We start from the raw sequence: 15,452 nt of genomic DNA on the forward strand, positions 1-15,452 counted from the left end.
AATCACGTTGCCAAAGTGGTTAGAAAGACCTTCTATATAGCCACCTTATCACGAAAAGGTTTGCATCTAGATCAAGAGAGGTAATTGTGCCCCTCTACTCGTCACTCATCAGGCCCATAATTGAATACAATGCCCCTTTTGGGATGTACCTTACCCGACACCTGCAGCAAATGGAGAGACCCCAAAAGTACCTCACCAAGAGGATCATGGGCTACAAACAGATGTCCTATGCAGCTAGACTAAAGAAACTCCAGCTCTACTCAGTTGCTTACCGCCTACTCAGAGGCGATCTATGCCTGACGTACAAAGCCATGTCTAACCCAGAATTAATGGACATGCTCCACCTCAAAAAATCCAAATCCCTTAGAGCTACACGCTCTATGGACTTGAACCTCAGCACAAAAATAAATAGGACATGCTGGAGGGACAGATTCATTTCCCAGAGGTTCCCCTTACTCTGGAATAAAATACCAATTCATGTTAGACATAGCCCCTCGCTGACCCTCTTCAAGCGAAATCTGGACGCGTGGATGGGAAATCGCAAATTCACCCCTGGAATCTCTTCTGTGTCCCTGCTCGACAGAGGCACGGTAAACTAATCTTAAAGGGCTACCTTCTGTGACCTACTATACAGAGGCATAGTAGGCTAATCTAATAGGGAGGCAAAAGCCAAATACACTCGGGCTAGGCTTATAAATGCCTAGGGCAGATAGCCTAGTATCTGCCTATGAACCTATAACACTGTAGGACAGGTTTTACTCTAAGTGTAGAAAAACTCTATCTATCTAACTGTATGTAGACCTCTGACTGTCTAAAGATTAACTCTCTCTGTCTAATCTAATTAACTCAGCATGGCAAGATGATACTCTTACTTCTGCAAGGCAAAATAAGAATATATGTCCACTCTTTAGGCTGTTGTCTGGTCCTCAGTGACTGGAATAGCAACTTGTACTATTTCTGCTAAACAGCTCCAGAAAACTCTGAATGATAACTGCTGATCTGGAAAACAACAGTTGTCAACTACTACTACTCTGACTCAGCACCTGCTTTTATAGCAGACTTTTTCAAAATTCACAGAAAGCTGTTATGAGAATTCTCCTCTCTCATATCAGGTTTTAAAAAAATAAACAAAACAGCTGCTGTGGAGATTCTATTCCTTTCATCTCTGGCACATGATGCCATCACATGTAGGTCAGCTGACTGACATAACTTACATTCAGAATCTTTTTAAAAAAACATGTACATTTGGTCAGCCAGAAGAACACTGATTCAAACATCTTACATAAATCAAAGTAATAATCAAAAAACATAAACCTGTGTACAAAATTATAGCTAGATGCACTCGCATATATAACACAGGGTAATTTACAATTATTGAACAAGTATTTACAAAACTTCAGCCAGTCATGCTAGAACAGACAACAACAGCCATTATCCTTGCAATATATAGAGAGTTTTACTTTTCTTTTGTTGCATGTGAAGAAAGTCATTTTCCCATAATATACAGGAAAAGATGTCAAAGGATACCTTGCTGTGATTGCCAGTATAAAGTCTGTGCCCCTTCCTTTGCTTTCCTGCACCATTGCATGCTGCAGTTCTTTTAGTACAGGAAGGTAGGTATGGTTAAAAATTAATTGTTGGTTCTAAGATGGTGTCATCTTTGAATTGGTGGACCTGACATCAGAGCTGGTCAGTGGGTTGATTTTGGCTGACTGCTATGAAATTTGATCTCAGGAGCTCATGCCTGTATCTAAAAGCAGCACCAAGAAATGAAACTACTGCAAGAGACACCCCACAAAGATTAAACATTGAGTTTGTCACATAATTTCTCTCTACAGGTGGGTACTGTTTTATTTTCATTATGCATGTTTCCATTAGTGCTTCAGATAAATATGTGGACAATTAAAGACTTTAAGAAAAAAATAACATTTGGGTTTCTTTTGTAGGGCATGTAGAGGTGGTTCGTTTTTTGCTGGAAGCCTGCAAAGTGAATCCTAACCCTAAAGACAGGTGTGAATTTTTCATTAGTACGAGAATCTAAAAAAGTCATTTTCAGAATAAAAATATTGAATTCTTTGTTTTATGCAGTCTATATAAGGTGTAGCACTTTGTGCCTAGTGTTCATTGCTGTTCTAACCACTTTTTTTGTCTTTTAGCGCACCTGTAGTTATGCTGTCCACAGGCTAGCCCTCCACCATAGCCTTAAGATCTCAGACTTATTAGTCATTAGCCTTATGTGGCCAACTTTTTAGGAGTCAGTACTTTTCCACAACCAGTAGTTGTTTGCAAGTTAATGCTAGATCTTAACATAGAGGATTATGATTGGAACCTAATTGTTTGTTTTTAAAATAGATTCTAAAAAATTCTTCACAAAAGCATAGCTCAAGAAGTGAATTTTTTTTAAATCCCTTTTGAGAACACATAAAATTGGAGTTATAATGAAAGATCTGATTCATGTCATGAGAACTGTTCACCACAGCAGCTGCATGAACAGAAACTCTGTCAGAGTACTTTGTATCTACTTTCTTCCAGAATGGCCGCACACAAAGTAACAGCTTAATTTCAGCTCTCACAGTGTGAAAACAGAAACTCAGAAAAGAGCCAGTGAACTTGCCTTTTTGGGTAAGCTTCATTAACTGAGTAGTAAGTGTACTGCCTGGATGCTAGCAAAAAAGAAATTCAGTGATCCCGAATGAAAAACCATCACAAAAGGTGAGGAAAAACATTGACTAGGAAGAATTCTGCAGCTGTTCAGCAAAAAGAAGTACAAGCTCCAGCTTTGGTGCAAGACATGACTTCCTGTAACTTAGAGGGAAAAATAAGTCAAATGTACTCAGAGGTGATAAATTAAACACAACCCTGAAAGAATATATCAATTAAAACAACAAAAGGCTGGAAAAATGGAAGAAGCTTTAAACAAATATTCAGATGAGGAGATAAAACTGCAAAAATCAGAGGTCAAAATGAATGAGTTTGAGACTGCTCAAGAAGAAATGTTTAAAAAATAATAGAATTAGACGACAGTGCATATAGGGAAAACCTGAGATTTTCTGCTGTACCAGAGAAGTTGGAAAGAACAGACTGTATTAATTTTATGAAAGCACAAATAAGCAACTGGACTGTTATTCTACAGCAGAAGTTGTTAATTGAAAGGGCACATTGTGTGTATGTTCCATACCTGGCCATGAAAAAGCAACCTAGACCTTTAATAGTAAAGATGCAATCCTACCAACAGAAAGTGTTGATTCCTACAAAACTGTGGCAGAAGGACAAAGTACTAAAAGTGGGAGACAGTAGAGTGTGGAAAATAATTCCTTACTGTATACCAGGCAGAAGAGGAGTAAATTTATTCCAATCAGGGAATGTCGAGAAGCAGATATGAAATTCAAGCTGCTGTATCCAGCTGTTTTCAGAATATTCTTTCCTGGAGGATCAAAATATTTTTTAATGCAGAACATGCTAAGGAGGAAATACAAACGTTGTGAGCTGTGAAATAGAAGGAGATTCTGCTTCTTGTTCTTCTGGTAATGAAGGCCACAGAGAGACTGTACCAATGAAACCTTTTCTAGTGTTTCAACTGAAAATGCTTGAGAGACAGCAAAAGCACAAGAGTTGACTAGAAGAACCAGAAGTACATTGGAAAGGAAGTAGAGACTGGATTTCGGAGATGGAGATCAACAAAAAGAAAACCAGCAACTCAGAAACTGACAGATAAATGCAGGATTACAAACATTAATTATATTTGTGAAACATGACCAGACAAGAAAACCTGTAAATACTGGACTTTGACTTTTTTAAACGTGTAGCGGACCCCAAAACATATGCCCTACTTCATGTCATTAATGTTTGGAAGAACATTTAGGGAGGGAAAGAGGAAGGAAAGGGTTAACTGTAAGTAAAAGAGATTTTTTTCTTAACATTAGTATTTTTATAATGCATGACATCATCTGCACACTAAAAAGTAAAGCTTTCTCAGTTATTTTTGAGTGTAATAGGGATAATAAAGTAAAAAGGTGCCCCTGTTTTTTTTTTCAATTCTTCTTTCTTTATCCTTGCTCAGCATTAAGAAATGTAGACACTGCAATGTTAAATTGCATAGGGGAATGACTGGATTAAGGCCCTTCGCTAGATCGAGTAACAAGTTTTAAAGGGAAGCAAATAAATAAAAAAGAACACTAAATATAATAAAAAGTTTTTCTTCTAAAAATAAAGGAGTACTTGGGTAACTGAACTGTGTATCTGGTTCATATGTCTCTATGGGGATAATCTGATGAGGGGCAGTAAAACAGAATACTTCTTTCAGTGGCTTTCTTTCATCTTGAAGAGGAATTAAGATAAGACAACACTTGGTGAAAGTAGAAGCACAGGCTGTAACATGCATCTTTGCATGGATAACCTTCCTTATATGTTAATAAAAGTCTATGAGTGTGGCTGTCAGTCTGGGTCATTTGTTCCTATTAGGAGGTTTAAACTTCAATATTTGAAGGTGTGCATGCTTTTGTGTGTTAGTATTTAGTTAATAGGTTTTAAGGGTGTTCTGGGGGGTTGTTTTTTTTTTTTGTTTGAGGATTTTCACTAAAACAAAAAGTTTTATAATATGTGACATAGGTTCAAATGTATATGACAAGAAGCAGCTTAATAAAAGATCAACCTGCCAAATATTAGTGTATACATGTAGAACAAAAGTTGAAACTAGATATTTAAAAAAGCTGTTACACATAAGTGGAAATACTAACTTCTTAACATAATGAAAGCACTTTATGTATTATCTTTAAATGTAAATGGCTTCACAGATGCATACAAAAAAGAAAGATTAGTGAACTGTATTAAAAATGTAGAGTTGAAATAGCTATGCTACAGGAGACTCGTTTGGAAAGAACTGAGCACATGAATTCAACAAAGAAAGGATTTCAGGGTGGTTATTCAGCAGAATGTCTGGGACAAAGGAAAAGGGAAGAACTTATATTAATTGCCAGAGGAGGTTCAATAGTGATAGAAGAGGGAAAAGATAATGATAGATTTGTAGTACTAAGGGACTACTGGCATGGGAGGAGGATTACATTGGCATCTAGTTATATTCCACCTAAAACTGCTACAATGGAGCTTAAGAAAATTCTTGGAGAAATATTCAGCTTTCAGCAGGGAATATTACTTATAGGTGGGGGCTGGAATTTGATTTGCAGCAATGAGGATGTATCTAGAAGGCCCTAAAGGGCAAATATAACAGAAGAGGGTAGATTTTTGAAGAAATTTATGAAAATATTTGGCATGGAAGATGTGAATTCAGTAGTAGGAGTTTGGAGTAAATGTACATGTTATTCCCCAAAGTACGAAAACTGGACTAGGCTAGACAAAAAGTTATATTTCACAGGAACTTATGCAGTTAATTGAAAGTTTTGTTACATATCCAGTAACTATTTCAGATCATGCTCCAATAATAACTAAAACAAAAATGAGACACTGGCACTTTCCCACCTATCTGTTAAAAATAGAGGAATGGGTAGTGGTAGTTAATTGAGAGTTTTTAGAGAAGATAGAAATGTCTTCTGAAAATATATCTAGGAAGTGGGATAAAATTAAAGTGGAGTTTAAAAACTGGGTTGGAAATAAAAGAAAAGGAGACATGGTTAAGAAGTAACAAGAATTATTTAGAGGGGCAGACAAAGGTTAAATGATAGCTAGGAGGGGAAAATCTGATAAAGATCTGGATGGTTTTGTTTAACAGCATTTTAAAAGAAATACCAACATCCTATAAGAAAGCAATAGTGGCTGTAATACCTAAATATGGTAAAGACTCATCAGATTCAGCTTTGTATAGGCCATTTCAATTCTAAACCATTGCAAAATAGAGGGAATCTCACAGAACATCAAAAGGAGCAATTACAGAATCCTAAGCAGAAAATAAGGGATTACTTCAATAATATGCATGTGTTTAGAAAAACTGTTGTTAAGCAACTGTTTTTGATAACTCCAAAGCACAAAACCATTTAGCACAACGACTCGGGTAATGGAAAGTAGGTTCATAGGTAGGTACTAGGCTATCGGCCCTGGGGCCTATACAAGCCCAGCCAAAAAGATACCCTGGCTTTTGCCACCCAAGAAAATTATTTTCCTGTGCCACTGTCGAGCAGAGCCACAGAGGTGATCCCCGGGGTGAATTTCCTATTTCCCATCCAATCATCAAGATTTTTCTTGAAGAGTGCTAATGAGGAGCTTTGTTTGATATAGCTAGGTAGTTTATTCCAGAGTATGGGAAGTCTCTGGGACAGGACTCTATCCCTCCAGCATGTTCTGTTTATTGTGGGATAAAATTAAAGTAGAATTTAAAAACTGGGTTGGAAATAAAAGAAAAGGAGACATGGTTAAGAAGTAACAAGAATTATTTAGAGGGGTGGACAAAGGTTAAAGTAGAAGGGGTTGTTTGCAAGGATAGGGAGCCTATAACAAGGAAGCTAACCAGAGATCTTGTAGTGGTACTAGAAATATTTCAGAAATGTTATGAACATCTGTATAATAATGCAGAGAAATATGGAAATCAAGAAAAGGTACAAATGGAAATGTTTATGGAAGATTTAAATATTCCAAGGTTAGAGATTGATGAGGTTCAATTACTAGGAGTTAGGATAGGAGGCGATGAGATAAAAATTGTGATGTAGAAACAATTTACAAGTAAGACCCCAGGAGTAGATTGTATTCCTGTGGAAGTTTGATAGCTAGGAGGGGAAAATCTGATAAAGATCTGGATGGTTTTGTTTAACAGCATTTTAAAAGAAATACCAACATCCTATAAGAAAGCAATAGTGGCTGTAATACCTAAATATGGTAAAGACTCATCAGATTCAGCTTTGTATAGGCCATTTCAATTCTAAACCATGATTATCAAGTGTTTATGCCTGTAATGGCTAAACAAACTGCATAGATTATGCCAAAATTGACATGTAAGGATCAGTGTGGTTTTGTGGAGGGGAGTCAAACATTTGACAACATTAATAGAACAGTGATGATCCAGAGAGAAGCAGAATGGATAATTTCTGTTTGAACAGAGGAACCAGACAGAGGTGTCCGTTTTCCCCTTTGTTATTTGTGTTATATTTAGAACCATTGGCATAGAAAATAAGGGGCTCAGAAATTCAAGGATGTTATTGATAGGTAGTCAAGAAAAGCTGGCTTTATTTGCAGATTATATTATTTCATACGTGATAAAACTAGAACATTACGTTTCAGTATTGTAGAACATTTTGTGACAATTTCATTTTTTTTCAGGATACAAAATTAATGAAGATAAAACAAAGGCAATAGCTGTAAACTGTGTAACCACAAATTAGTTAGTTCAGCAATACCCATATTTATGGGAACATGATACAATGAAGTACTTAGGAGTATGGATTAAAAAGGATTCTGTTATGGCAGCTGAGGATATGTGGGAAGAGTCTAGACAGAAGATAATACAAAAACTGAGAATTTGGAAGGTCCGTTTTATAGATAAGCAGTCCAAGTGTTTTCAGTCCCTGTAGTTTTATACATAGGTCAGGCATATTTTTTATCAAGCAGTGGAGAAATTTGGATAGTGTTGAAGGATTTTATTTCAAAGGGGAATAAAGCAAGGGTCAAGTGGGATAATCTGATCTTCCAGTAGAACAAGGTGGTTTGAGATTACCTGATTTGAACAGGTATTTCATAATTCCAAAGTTAAGGCCCATATACATAGCACACACAGAAACCCATCATTTATATTTGGAAAGGAATGATGATGAAACAGGGAAGCTCAATGAACAAGGTGAGACTGGGATTTTGGATGCAAATCCTTAAGGAGAATAACAATAACCATGCAGAATATTATATTCATAAAGTAGCAGAAAGCATTCTAAGAACTTCTTCCCCTCCCAGATAAATTCCTTCATCTCTTTATTAATTGTCCACAACTTCTCCTCTGGTTAATTAAACTAAGGAGACTGAAAACATTTTCACTGTTAGTGTCTTACTATCCATATCCACAAACAAGAGCTTCCAGTTTCTCAGGTTTTGTATTATACTTTGTTTATCCTCTTTCCACATATCCTTAGCTGCCATAACAGATTTTTTTAATCCATAGTCCCAAAGACATGCTGTAGGTGGATTGGACACATGAGTGTGTGCATGTGTGTGCCTTCTGTGGAAGGTTGGGCGCCGGGCTGGCAACTCGACACTGTAAAACTCCACTGGCAATTATGAGCGGACAGGTGATCCGCTGTGGTGATCCCTAACCGGGAAAGGCCGAAAGAAGAAGAAGTCCTAAATACTTCATCTTAGCATGTCTCCATAAATATAGGTATTGCTGACCCAATTTGTATGTGGGTGCATGAATTAGGGTTATAGCCTTTGTCTTATCTTCGTTAATTTTAGATCCTGGAAAGACTTGAAACTGTCTCAAAATGTTCCACAATTCTGTGATGTCCTTTTCTGGATTTATTAGGTACAAAATAATGTCATCTGCAAATTAAGCCAACTTTTCTTGATTACCATACCAGTTATGTCCCTTATTTTCTTTGCCAACAGCATTAAATATAAAGCAAATAACAAAGGATAAAGAGGGCACTACTTCCTGGATCTTTGGTTCAAACACAACTTATCAGAAAGGATCCATTCCATTTTAATTCCTGCATCCAGTCCTTCATATATCCTAAATTACATCATGTTTAACTTAATGGTTAAGGTGTTTCCCTCAGAGACACAATGTACAGGGTTTAATTCTCACCTTGAGGAGCATAGCTAGGCTTAATAATGGCCTCTTGGAGTCATTAACCTAGTAATCACCAATGAAAAAATACTCCCATAAACCCTCATTTACCCAAGGTTTTCACTTCTACTGTAGCACGTGATTCATACATATTTTGTTAGCCTATGGACTGCCCCTGATCCACCATATATATCCTTCTAATTAACCTTATTATTGTATCAGGGAATGCATATGCTTTCACGTTAATATGGATAGAGTAACCATTATGATAAGCTATTGTTCCCACTTTTTTTTACATGACAGTTTTTTGAATCTGTATTTCCAACTTTTGTGCTACATGTACACACTAAATGTTTGGCTGACTGGTCTTTTTATAGAGTTGCTTCTTCCCCTCTCCAGTTGAACCTATGTCATATTTTTCAACACTTTTTATGTTAATGAAAACCCTCAAACAAAAAGCTAGATACATTTTTCAGAACACCCCTTCCCCAGATAACTTGGAAGAAACACACAAAGCTATGTACATTTTCAAAAAAATAAAGTTTAACTGTCCAGATAGGAACATTTGCTCCAAATCACAAAGGCATTGCCTAATGTAAAGTTAAGGTTGCCATGCTAAAGAGCATGCAATGCCCTCTGTTCCCACTTACACCGATTGCTGTTTTTTTCTTATCTCCATTCCCCACTCGGATATGACAAAAACAGCTTATGTACTTTCAGAAAACATACATTTTAGCCTTTAGAAAATGTGTGCTAGCAATCTTTAAATAAAACTAAATTGTACAATGTTCTGTTAAATACATTAAAGTATTAAGGCTGCTATATCTTATTCACTTCCCATAATTTCAAACTTTATTTTTCATTGAACTGCTTGCCATTGTATCTTTAAATTTTGCATTTCCCTCAGCAAAGAATGTTCAGAACTCCCATGATTAATTACTTGCACCTGCAGACAGCTTGTCTCCATGTAAAAGTAATCAGCAATGAATCTCACTCAGAACAGAGTTCAGAACTACCTTCAACTGTAGACTTCTTGACTCCCACTGAACATTTGCTAATGGAAAAAAAATTCAAGCTAATGTCTTTGAAAGAAACTTAATGTTTTTCATCGCTTTTGTTATTTTGTCTTATTTTCCGAGCCTACTTGCTTACATAAACCACTTTTGTAGCTTAAGCCAAGAGCATCAATCTAGACATTCACCCATGTAAAAGTAATCCTACATATAATATAATCAATACACTTTAACACACTACCCCATTAGCCCAAGAGCACAGCATTTTGACATTAAACTTGATTTTGCTCAGCCTTTCTTCTGTTGTTATGCTATAAAGCCTAAAGCCTATATTTCTTACAATTAAGACAAATACTTGTTTACTTTAGTATTTTTAATACATATACCCATCACTGAAAAGCCTCGCCCCACATTTAAAATACCCCTGACTACATACTATACAAAACTGCTTTACTATACATAACATGCAGTTTATACTGTGAAATGTTTTATACAAATACTAATAAGAAAAAAAAATAGTTTTACTTAGACTTAGTTTTTTTCCCTTTTAGTGTCATTCTAAACCCACAAATGTAATGAAGTCAAAAAAGTCCAGTCTTTTTAGCCACTTTTTCTTGCAAAGCCATATTTCACAAATGTGATTAATGCGTTATAGTCACCCAATTATACACTAATTTCAGTGTTTCTGGTAGTCTTCCTGTTTGTCTCCATCTCCCAATACCAGACTCTGGTTCAGATCCAGTATACTCCTGATTTTTCTGGTTACTGTTAGCTGCCTGTCGGGTGCCAGGATCCGCCACATAACCCACACACTCAGGTCACTCCACAACAAGTACAAATATGACTCTATCATTGTCTATGTTGGTGTGAACGACCTGAGACATACCTCCCTGGACTACATGAAAAGAGACATGGAAGAGCTCTCTGATCTTGTAGCCCAGGCAGGTATGACCCTAGCCCTGAGTAGCATTCTGCCATCACCCAGAATGATGCCGCAGTACAAGGACGAAATGATTGACTTCAACAATTGGCTAAGCTTCTGGTGCCATTCTAAAGGGATCCAGTATCTGTCTGCCTGGGATGACATGGTCGACAGACCACGATGCTTTGCCAGAGATGGCCTGTACCTGTCACCGCTGAGATTCCAGATACTGGCTAAGGTTCTTGCTGCCCCTATAGTGCCTTTTTTTAGGCAAGGTTCAAATGACAAATTCACCACCATAACAGGAACAGGCAGGCAAAAACTGAGGGTGATGCTACCCAATGCTAGAAGTCTAAATCTCAAAATGCACTCACTCGAGGTACTCCTTAAAATGAAGAACATTGATATCTGTGCAGTGATTGAGACCTGGTTCAAGGCTCCAGAGAGCACCCCTGCACTACCAGGCTATAACTCATACCACACTTTTCGGCCATGTAACCTGGACCAGGACACCAAAGGCGGAGGTGTGTCCATATTCATTAAGGATATCCTCACCTCCAGGCTAGCTGCTCAGCATAATGCAGCCGAGGTTATCCAAGTGCAACTAACTCTGGGTAAAACTGCAATCCAAATTGTAGCTTGCTAGAGATCACCCACCATGCCCCAGGATTCCCACTTGTCTTTTCTTGATGTACTGGAAAATATTAGGGTTCAACCAAACACCCTAATAATGGGCGATTTCAACTACCCCACCAATAACTGGGAAAACTACTCATGTACCAACTCCTTCGCTCAACGCTTTCTGGAATTCATAAACTCCAATGCCCTGGATCAACTTATCCACACCCCCACCAGGGGCAACAATATCCTAGATCTAGTCATTACCAACATGAGTGACCGGTGTTCCACACCTGAAGTCAATGCCTCATTGGTCCGATCCAACCATAAGCTAATTACCCTAGATATCCACATCCTGCCCCCCCCCTTAAGGAAACCATGATAAAAATTTTCTTCAAAGCCAACTTCATGCTTCTTAAGACAGAAGTGGTGACCTTCATGACACCCATGCAGATGGACAATACAATACAATTGACTACTGAATCCTACACAGTTGCACTTTATAAGCACTTACATGAGTGCATGGATTGTGCTATCCCAAACAGAACCAAGACGCTATCCTCCATAAAAAGGAAGCCAATCTGGTGGTCCACCACCATAAACAAACTGTACAACAGAAAGAAGAAACTGTTGCAAAAGAGAGTAAAATCCCATAAGTGGAGGAGATCTCTGGTCAGCCTCAGTAAGAAGCTGCGATCCCTGATAAAATCCTCCAAAGCTAGTTACAAAAACAAAATTGCCACTGATTCTAAAGACAACCACAAAGCATTCTATAGGTATGTCAAGAATCTCAATGGCAACACTCAGATCTGCTCTGAGTTACAGCACAATGGCACTAAATATGCAGACCCAACTGATATTACCAACATCCTGGCAGATAGGTTCAGTGCTAACTTTACCCCCCTCTCACCCAGTAAAGAGCCCATCTCTATACTGGAAGAATGCAAAGTTCCTGTAATCATGGCTGCACAGGTAAAAACCACACTCTCCAAAGCCAAGAACATAGCATCCATGGGACCAGACAACATCCCAGGCTGCGTTCTACACGAACTACAGAACTAACTGGCACCCCACCTAAGTACCATGTTCAATCATAGCCTCACCTCAGGCTTTGTGCCTTCTGAATGGCGCAAAGCGACGGTTATCCCACTCCACAAGGGGGGAGCCACCACGGACCCCAGGAACTACCACCCCATTAGCCTGACGAGCCTGGTCTGCAAGGCCATGGAACGTATCATTATGGAACTTATAAATAAAGACATTGGTAATCTCCAAACTCTGGACCCCATCCAGTTCGGGTTTGTAAAAGGCAGATCGTGTCTCCTAAACCTGATAGACTTCTTTGAAGCAGTCACCAAAGCAGTAGACAAGGGTAAGGTGGTTCACACAGCCTATCTAGATCTTGCCAAAGCTTTCAACATCATCCCCCACTCTGGAATTATAGATAAACTCACTAAACTAGGTATAAATCCCTATGTCACAAGATGGGTTGCCAACTGGCTCACTCTCAGAACCCACACTGTGAAAGTAGCAGACTCCAAATCCGACTTCAGACCAGTGACAAGTGGGGTACCACAGGGTTCAGTCCTGTTTGGTATCTACTTCTCTGAAGTACAGGCTAACATAAAAGGTCTTTGGCTAACGAAGTTCGCAGATGACTGCAAACTAGGAGCCATAATCGAAACTCATAACGATGTGGACATCCTACAAAAGGGCCTCACTGAGACAGATGCCTGGTGTCAAGGCCATGGCCTCAAGCTCAGTGCCAAAAAGTGCATTGTCATCCCCTTTGGTAAAAGCTCTGTACCCATGAACTACAACATAGGTGGTAGTATACTTAACACCGAAAGTGTGATAAGAGAACTTGGGACACAGGTGGACAGTAGTCTCTCCTTTGATAATCGCATCACCACAGTAGTCAGGAATTCCTTCTACGTGGCACACCTCATCACAAAAGCTTTCTCATCCAGAAAAAAAGAGGTCATTGTTCTCCTCTACTCATCACTTATTAGACCCATAATAGAGTACAATGCCCCTTTTGGTATATACCTCACAAGACATCTACAACAACTGGAAAGGCCGCAGAAATACCTCACAAAGGGGATTACTGGCCTCAAACAGATGCCCTACGCAGACCATCTCAAACAACTCCAGCTTTACTCCGTCGCATATCGCCTACTCAGAGGTGATCTCTGCCTAGCATACAAAGCTATGTCAAACCCAGAGTTATTGGACATGCTCCACTTAAAGACATGCCAATCCCTCCGAGCTACACACTCTAGGGACCTAAACCTTGTCACCACAATAAACAGAACATGCCGGAGGGATAGATTCCTGTCCCAGAGACTTCCCATACTCTGGAATAAACTATCTATCTATATCAAACAAAGCTCCTCATTAGCACTCTTCAAGAAAAATCTTAATGATTGGATGGGAAATCGGAAATTCACCCTGGGGATCACCTCTGTGGCTCTGCTCAACAGTGGCACAGGAAAATAATTTTCTTGGGTGGCAAAAGCCAGGGTACCTTTTTGCCTGGGCTTGTATAGGCCCCAGGGCCGATAGCCTAGTACCTACCTATGAACTCCTGTCCTTTTTACATTTTTCTTTGGAACATTGAAAAAGGTTTCACTGGCAAAATCCCTCTATGAGCTTTATTGTCAGAAGAATGAGAAGTAGAGTCCCCTTCTGCTTGCTGGCTTACTTTTTGTGGATAAGCTTTTTTTTATTTTCTCTTCAGCTTGTTCTGCTTCCAAAAATGTATTTGATCCTTCAGGAAAAGAAATATTCTGAAGGCGGCTGGATTTAGCAACCTGAATTTCATACCTGTCTTTCATAGGTTCATAGGTTTATAGTTTAATATTAGGCTAACAGCCCTGTGGGCCATTGTAAGCCTAGCCAATTACCCCATGTGAGAATTAAACCTTGCACTTTGTATCTGTAAGGTAAACACTAACCATTATGCCAACCTCCCTCCCTCTTGATACTACCTCATAGCTGAGATAAATTTGCTTCTCTTCTGCCTGGTGTACAATGAATAGTAATTTTCCACAAACACTCTACTGTTTCCATTTTTAATATTTTCCCTTTTGTCACAGTTTTATCAGGATCAACTCTTTCTGCTGTTGTGATTGCATCTTTACTAATATAGATCTTGGCTGCTTTCTAATGGCCAGGTTTGGAACATGCACTCAATGTGCCCTTTCAGCTAACAAATCCTATTTTGGAGTACCAGTCCAGTTGCTTATTTGTGCTTTCAAAAAATAATGCAGTCTGTTCCTTCCAGTTTCTCTAGTACTGCAGAAAATGTCAGGTTTTCTTCTGCATGCTATATGTCTTCTAACTCTGCCATTTTTTGAAATGTCTCTTCTTGAGAAGTGTCATGCTCAGCCAGGCTTTTCTTCATTTCATCCTCTGATTTTTGCAGTTTTATCAGTTCATCTAAATAGAGATAATCCTCCCATTTTCTAATCTTTTTCATTTGAGTTAATATTCGTCTCAAGTGTTTCATTTATTTTAATCATCTTTGAGTGCATTTGATTTCTTTCTTTCTTCTAAATTACTGGAAGCCATCACTTGTACCAAGGCTGAAGCCTGAACTGCTTTTTGCTGAACAGCTGCAGGATTCTTCCCAGTCAGAGTTTTCTCTTCTCCTTTTTGATTGATTTTCTTTCTTGTTCTCTAAATTTCTTCTTTGCTGGCATCTAGATATTGTACTTACTAGCCAGTAACTGAATTTTACTCGAGCTGACAAAATCACTGTCTCTTATTTCCCAGTCTCTGTACCACTTTCCTACTTATAATTACATGTTTCTCTTACATTAGCATTTCCGGTGTTTTGGAAGTAAGCATCAGAACAACTATGCATTTCAGTTTTTCAGGTGTTTCTGTGGGCACACAACTGCTGTTTAAACTTGTTATTGCACATTTGTCAAGTATGACCTTCACTGTGACAAAATTGTTATAGTGAGGCTAATAAATCATTATCTTTCTGTATAATTCAGGATTATGATCAGGTCTGCAATCATAATCGGAATGTGTGTTCAAGAAATGGATAGTTTTGTGGAATAATCTGCAGATGTTCTTCATCTCACATTGCTGCAGTCATAACCTGTGGGTAGTCCGCTGTCCTCGGTCAGCCCGAATACCAAAGTGTTAGGCTGGCGTCGGTCATGGTCGCTCA

At 38.5% G+C, this 15,452-nt stretch overlaps 1 protein-coding gene across 3 annotated transcripts in view; it reads left to right on the forward strand.

Moving 5' to 3' along the window:
- Window positions 1-15,452, forward strand: part of GLS (glutaminase) — a 1,896,678-nt gene that overhangs the window by 1,861,064 nt on the left and 20,162 nt on the right. For all 3 annotated transcript variants that reach the window (XM_044075191.1, XM_044075190.1, XM_044075189.1), the window contains exon 17: window positions 1,947-2,010. In XM_044075191.1, coding sequence (XP_043931126.1) covers window positions 1,947-2,010 — 64 coding nt within the window. The remainder of the gene's footprint in view (window positions 1-1,946; window positions 2,011-15,452) is intronic.

Source organism: Protopterus annectens, chromosome 6.part0, assembly GCF_019279795.1.
Source record: "Protopterus annectens isolate FY-2018-M chromosome 6.part0, PAN1.0, whole genome shotgun sequence".
Lineage (NCBI taxonomy): Eukaryota > Metazoa > Chordata > Ceratodontiformes > Protopteridae > Protopterus > Protopterus annectens.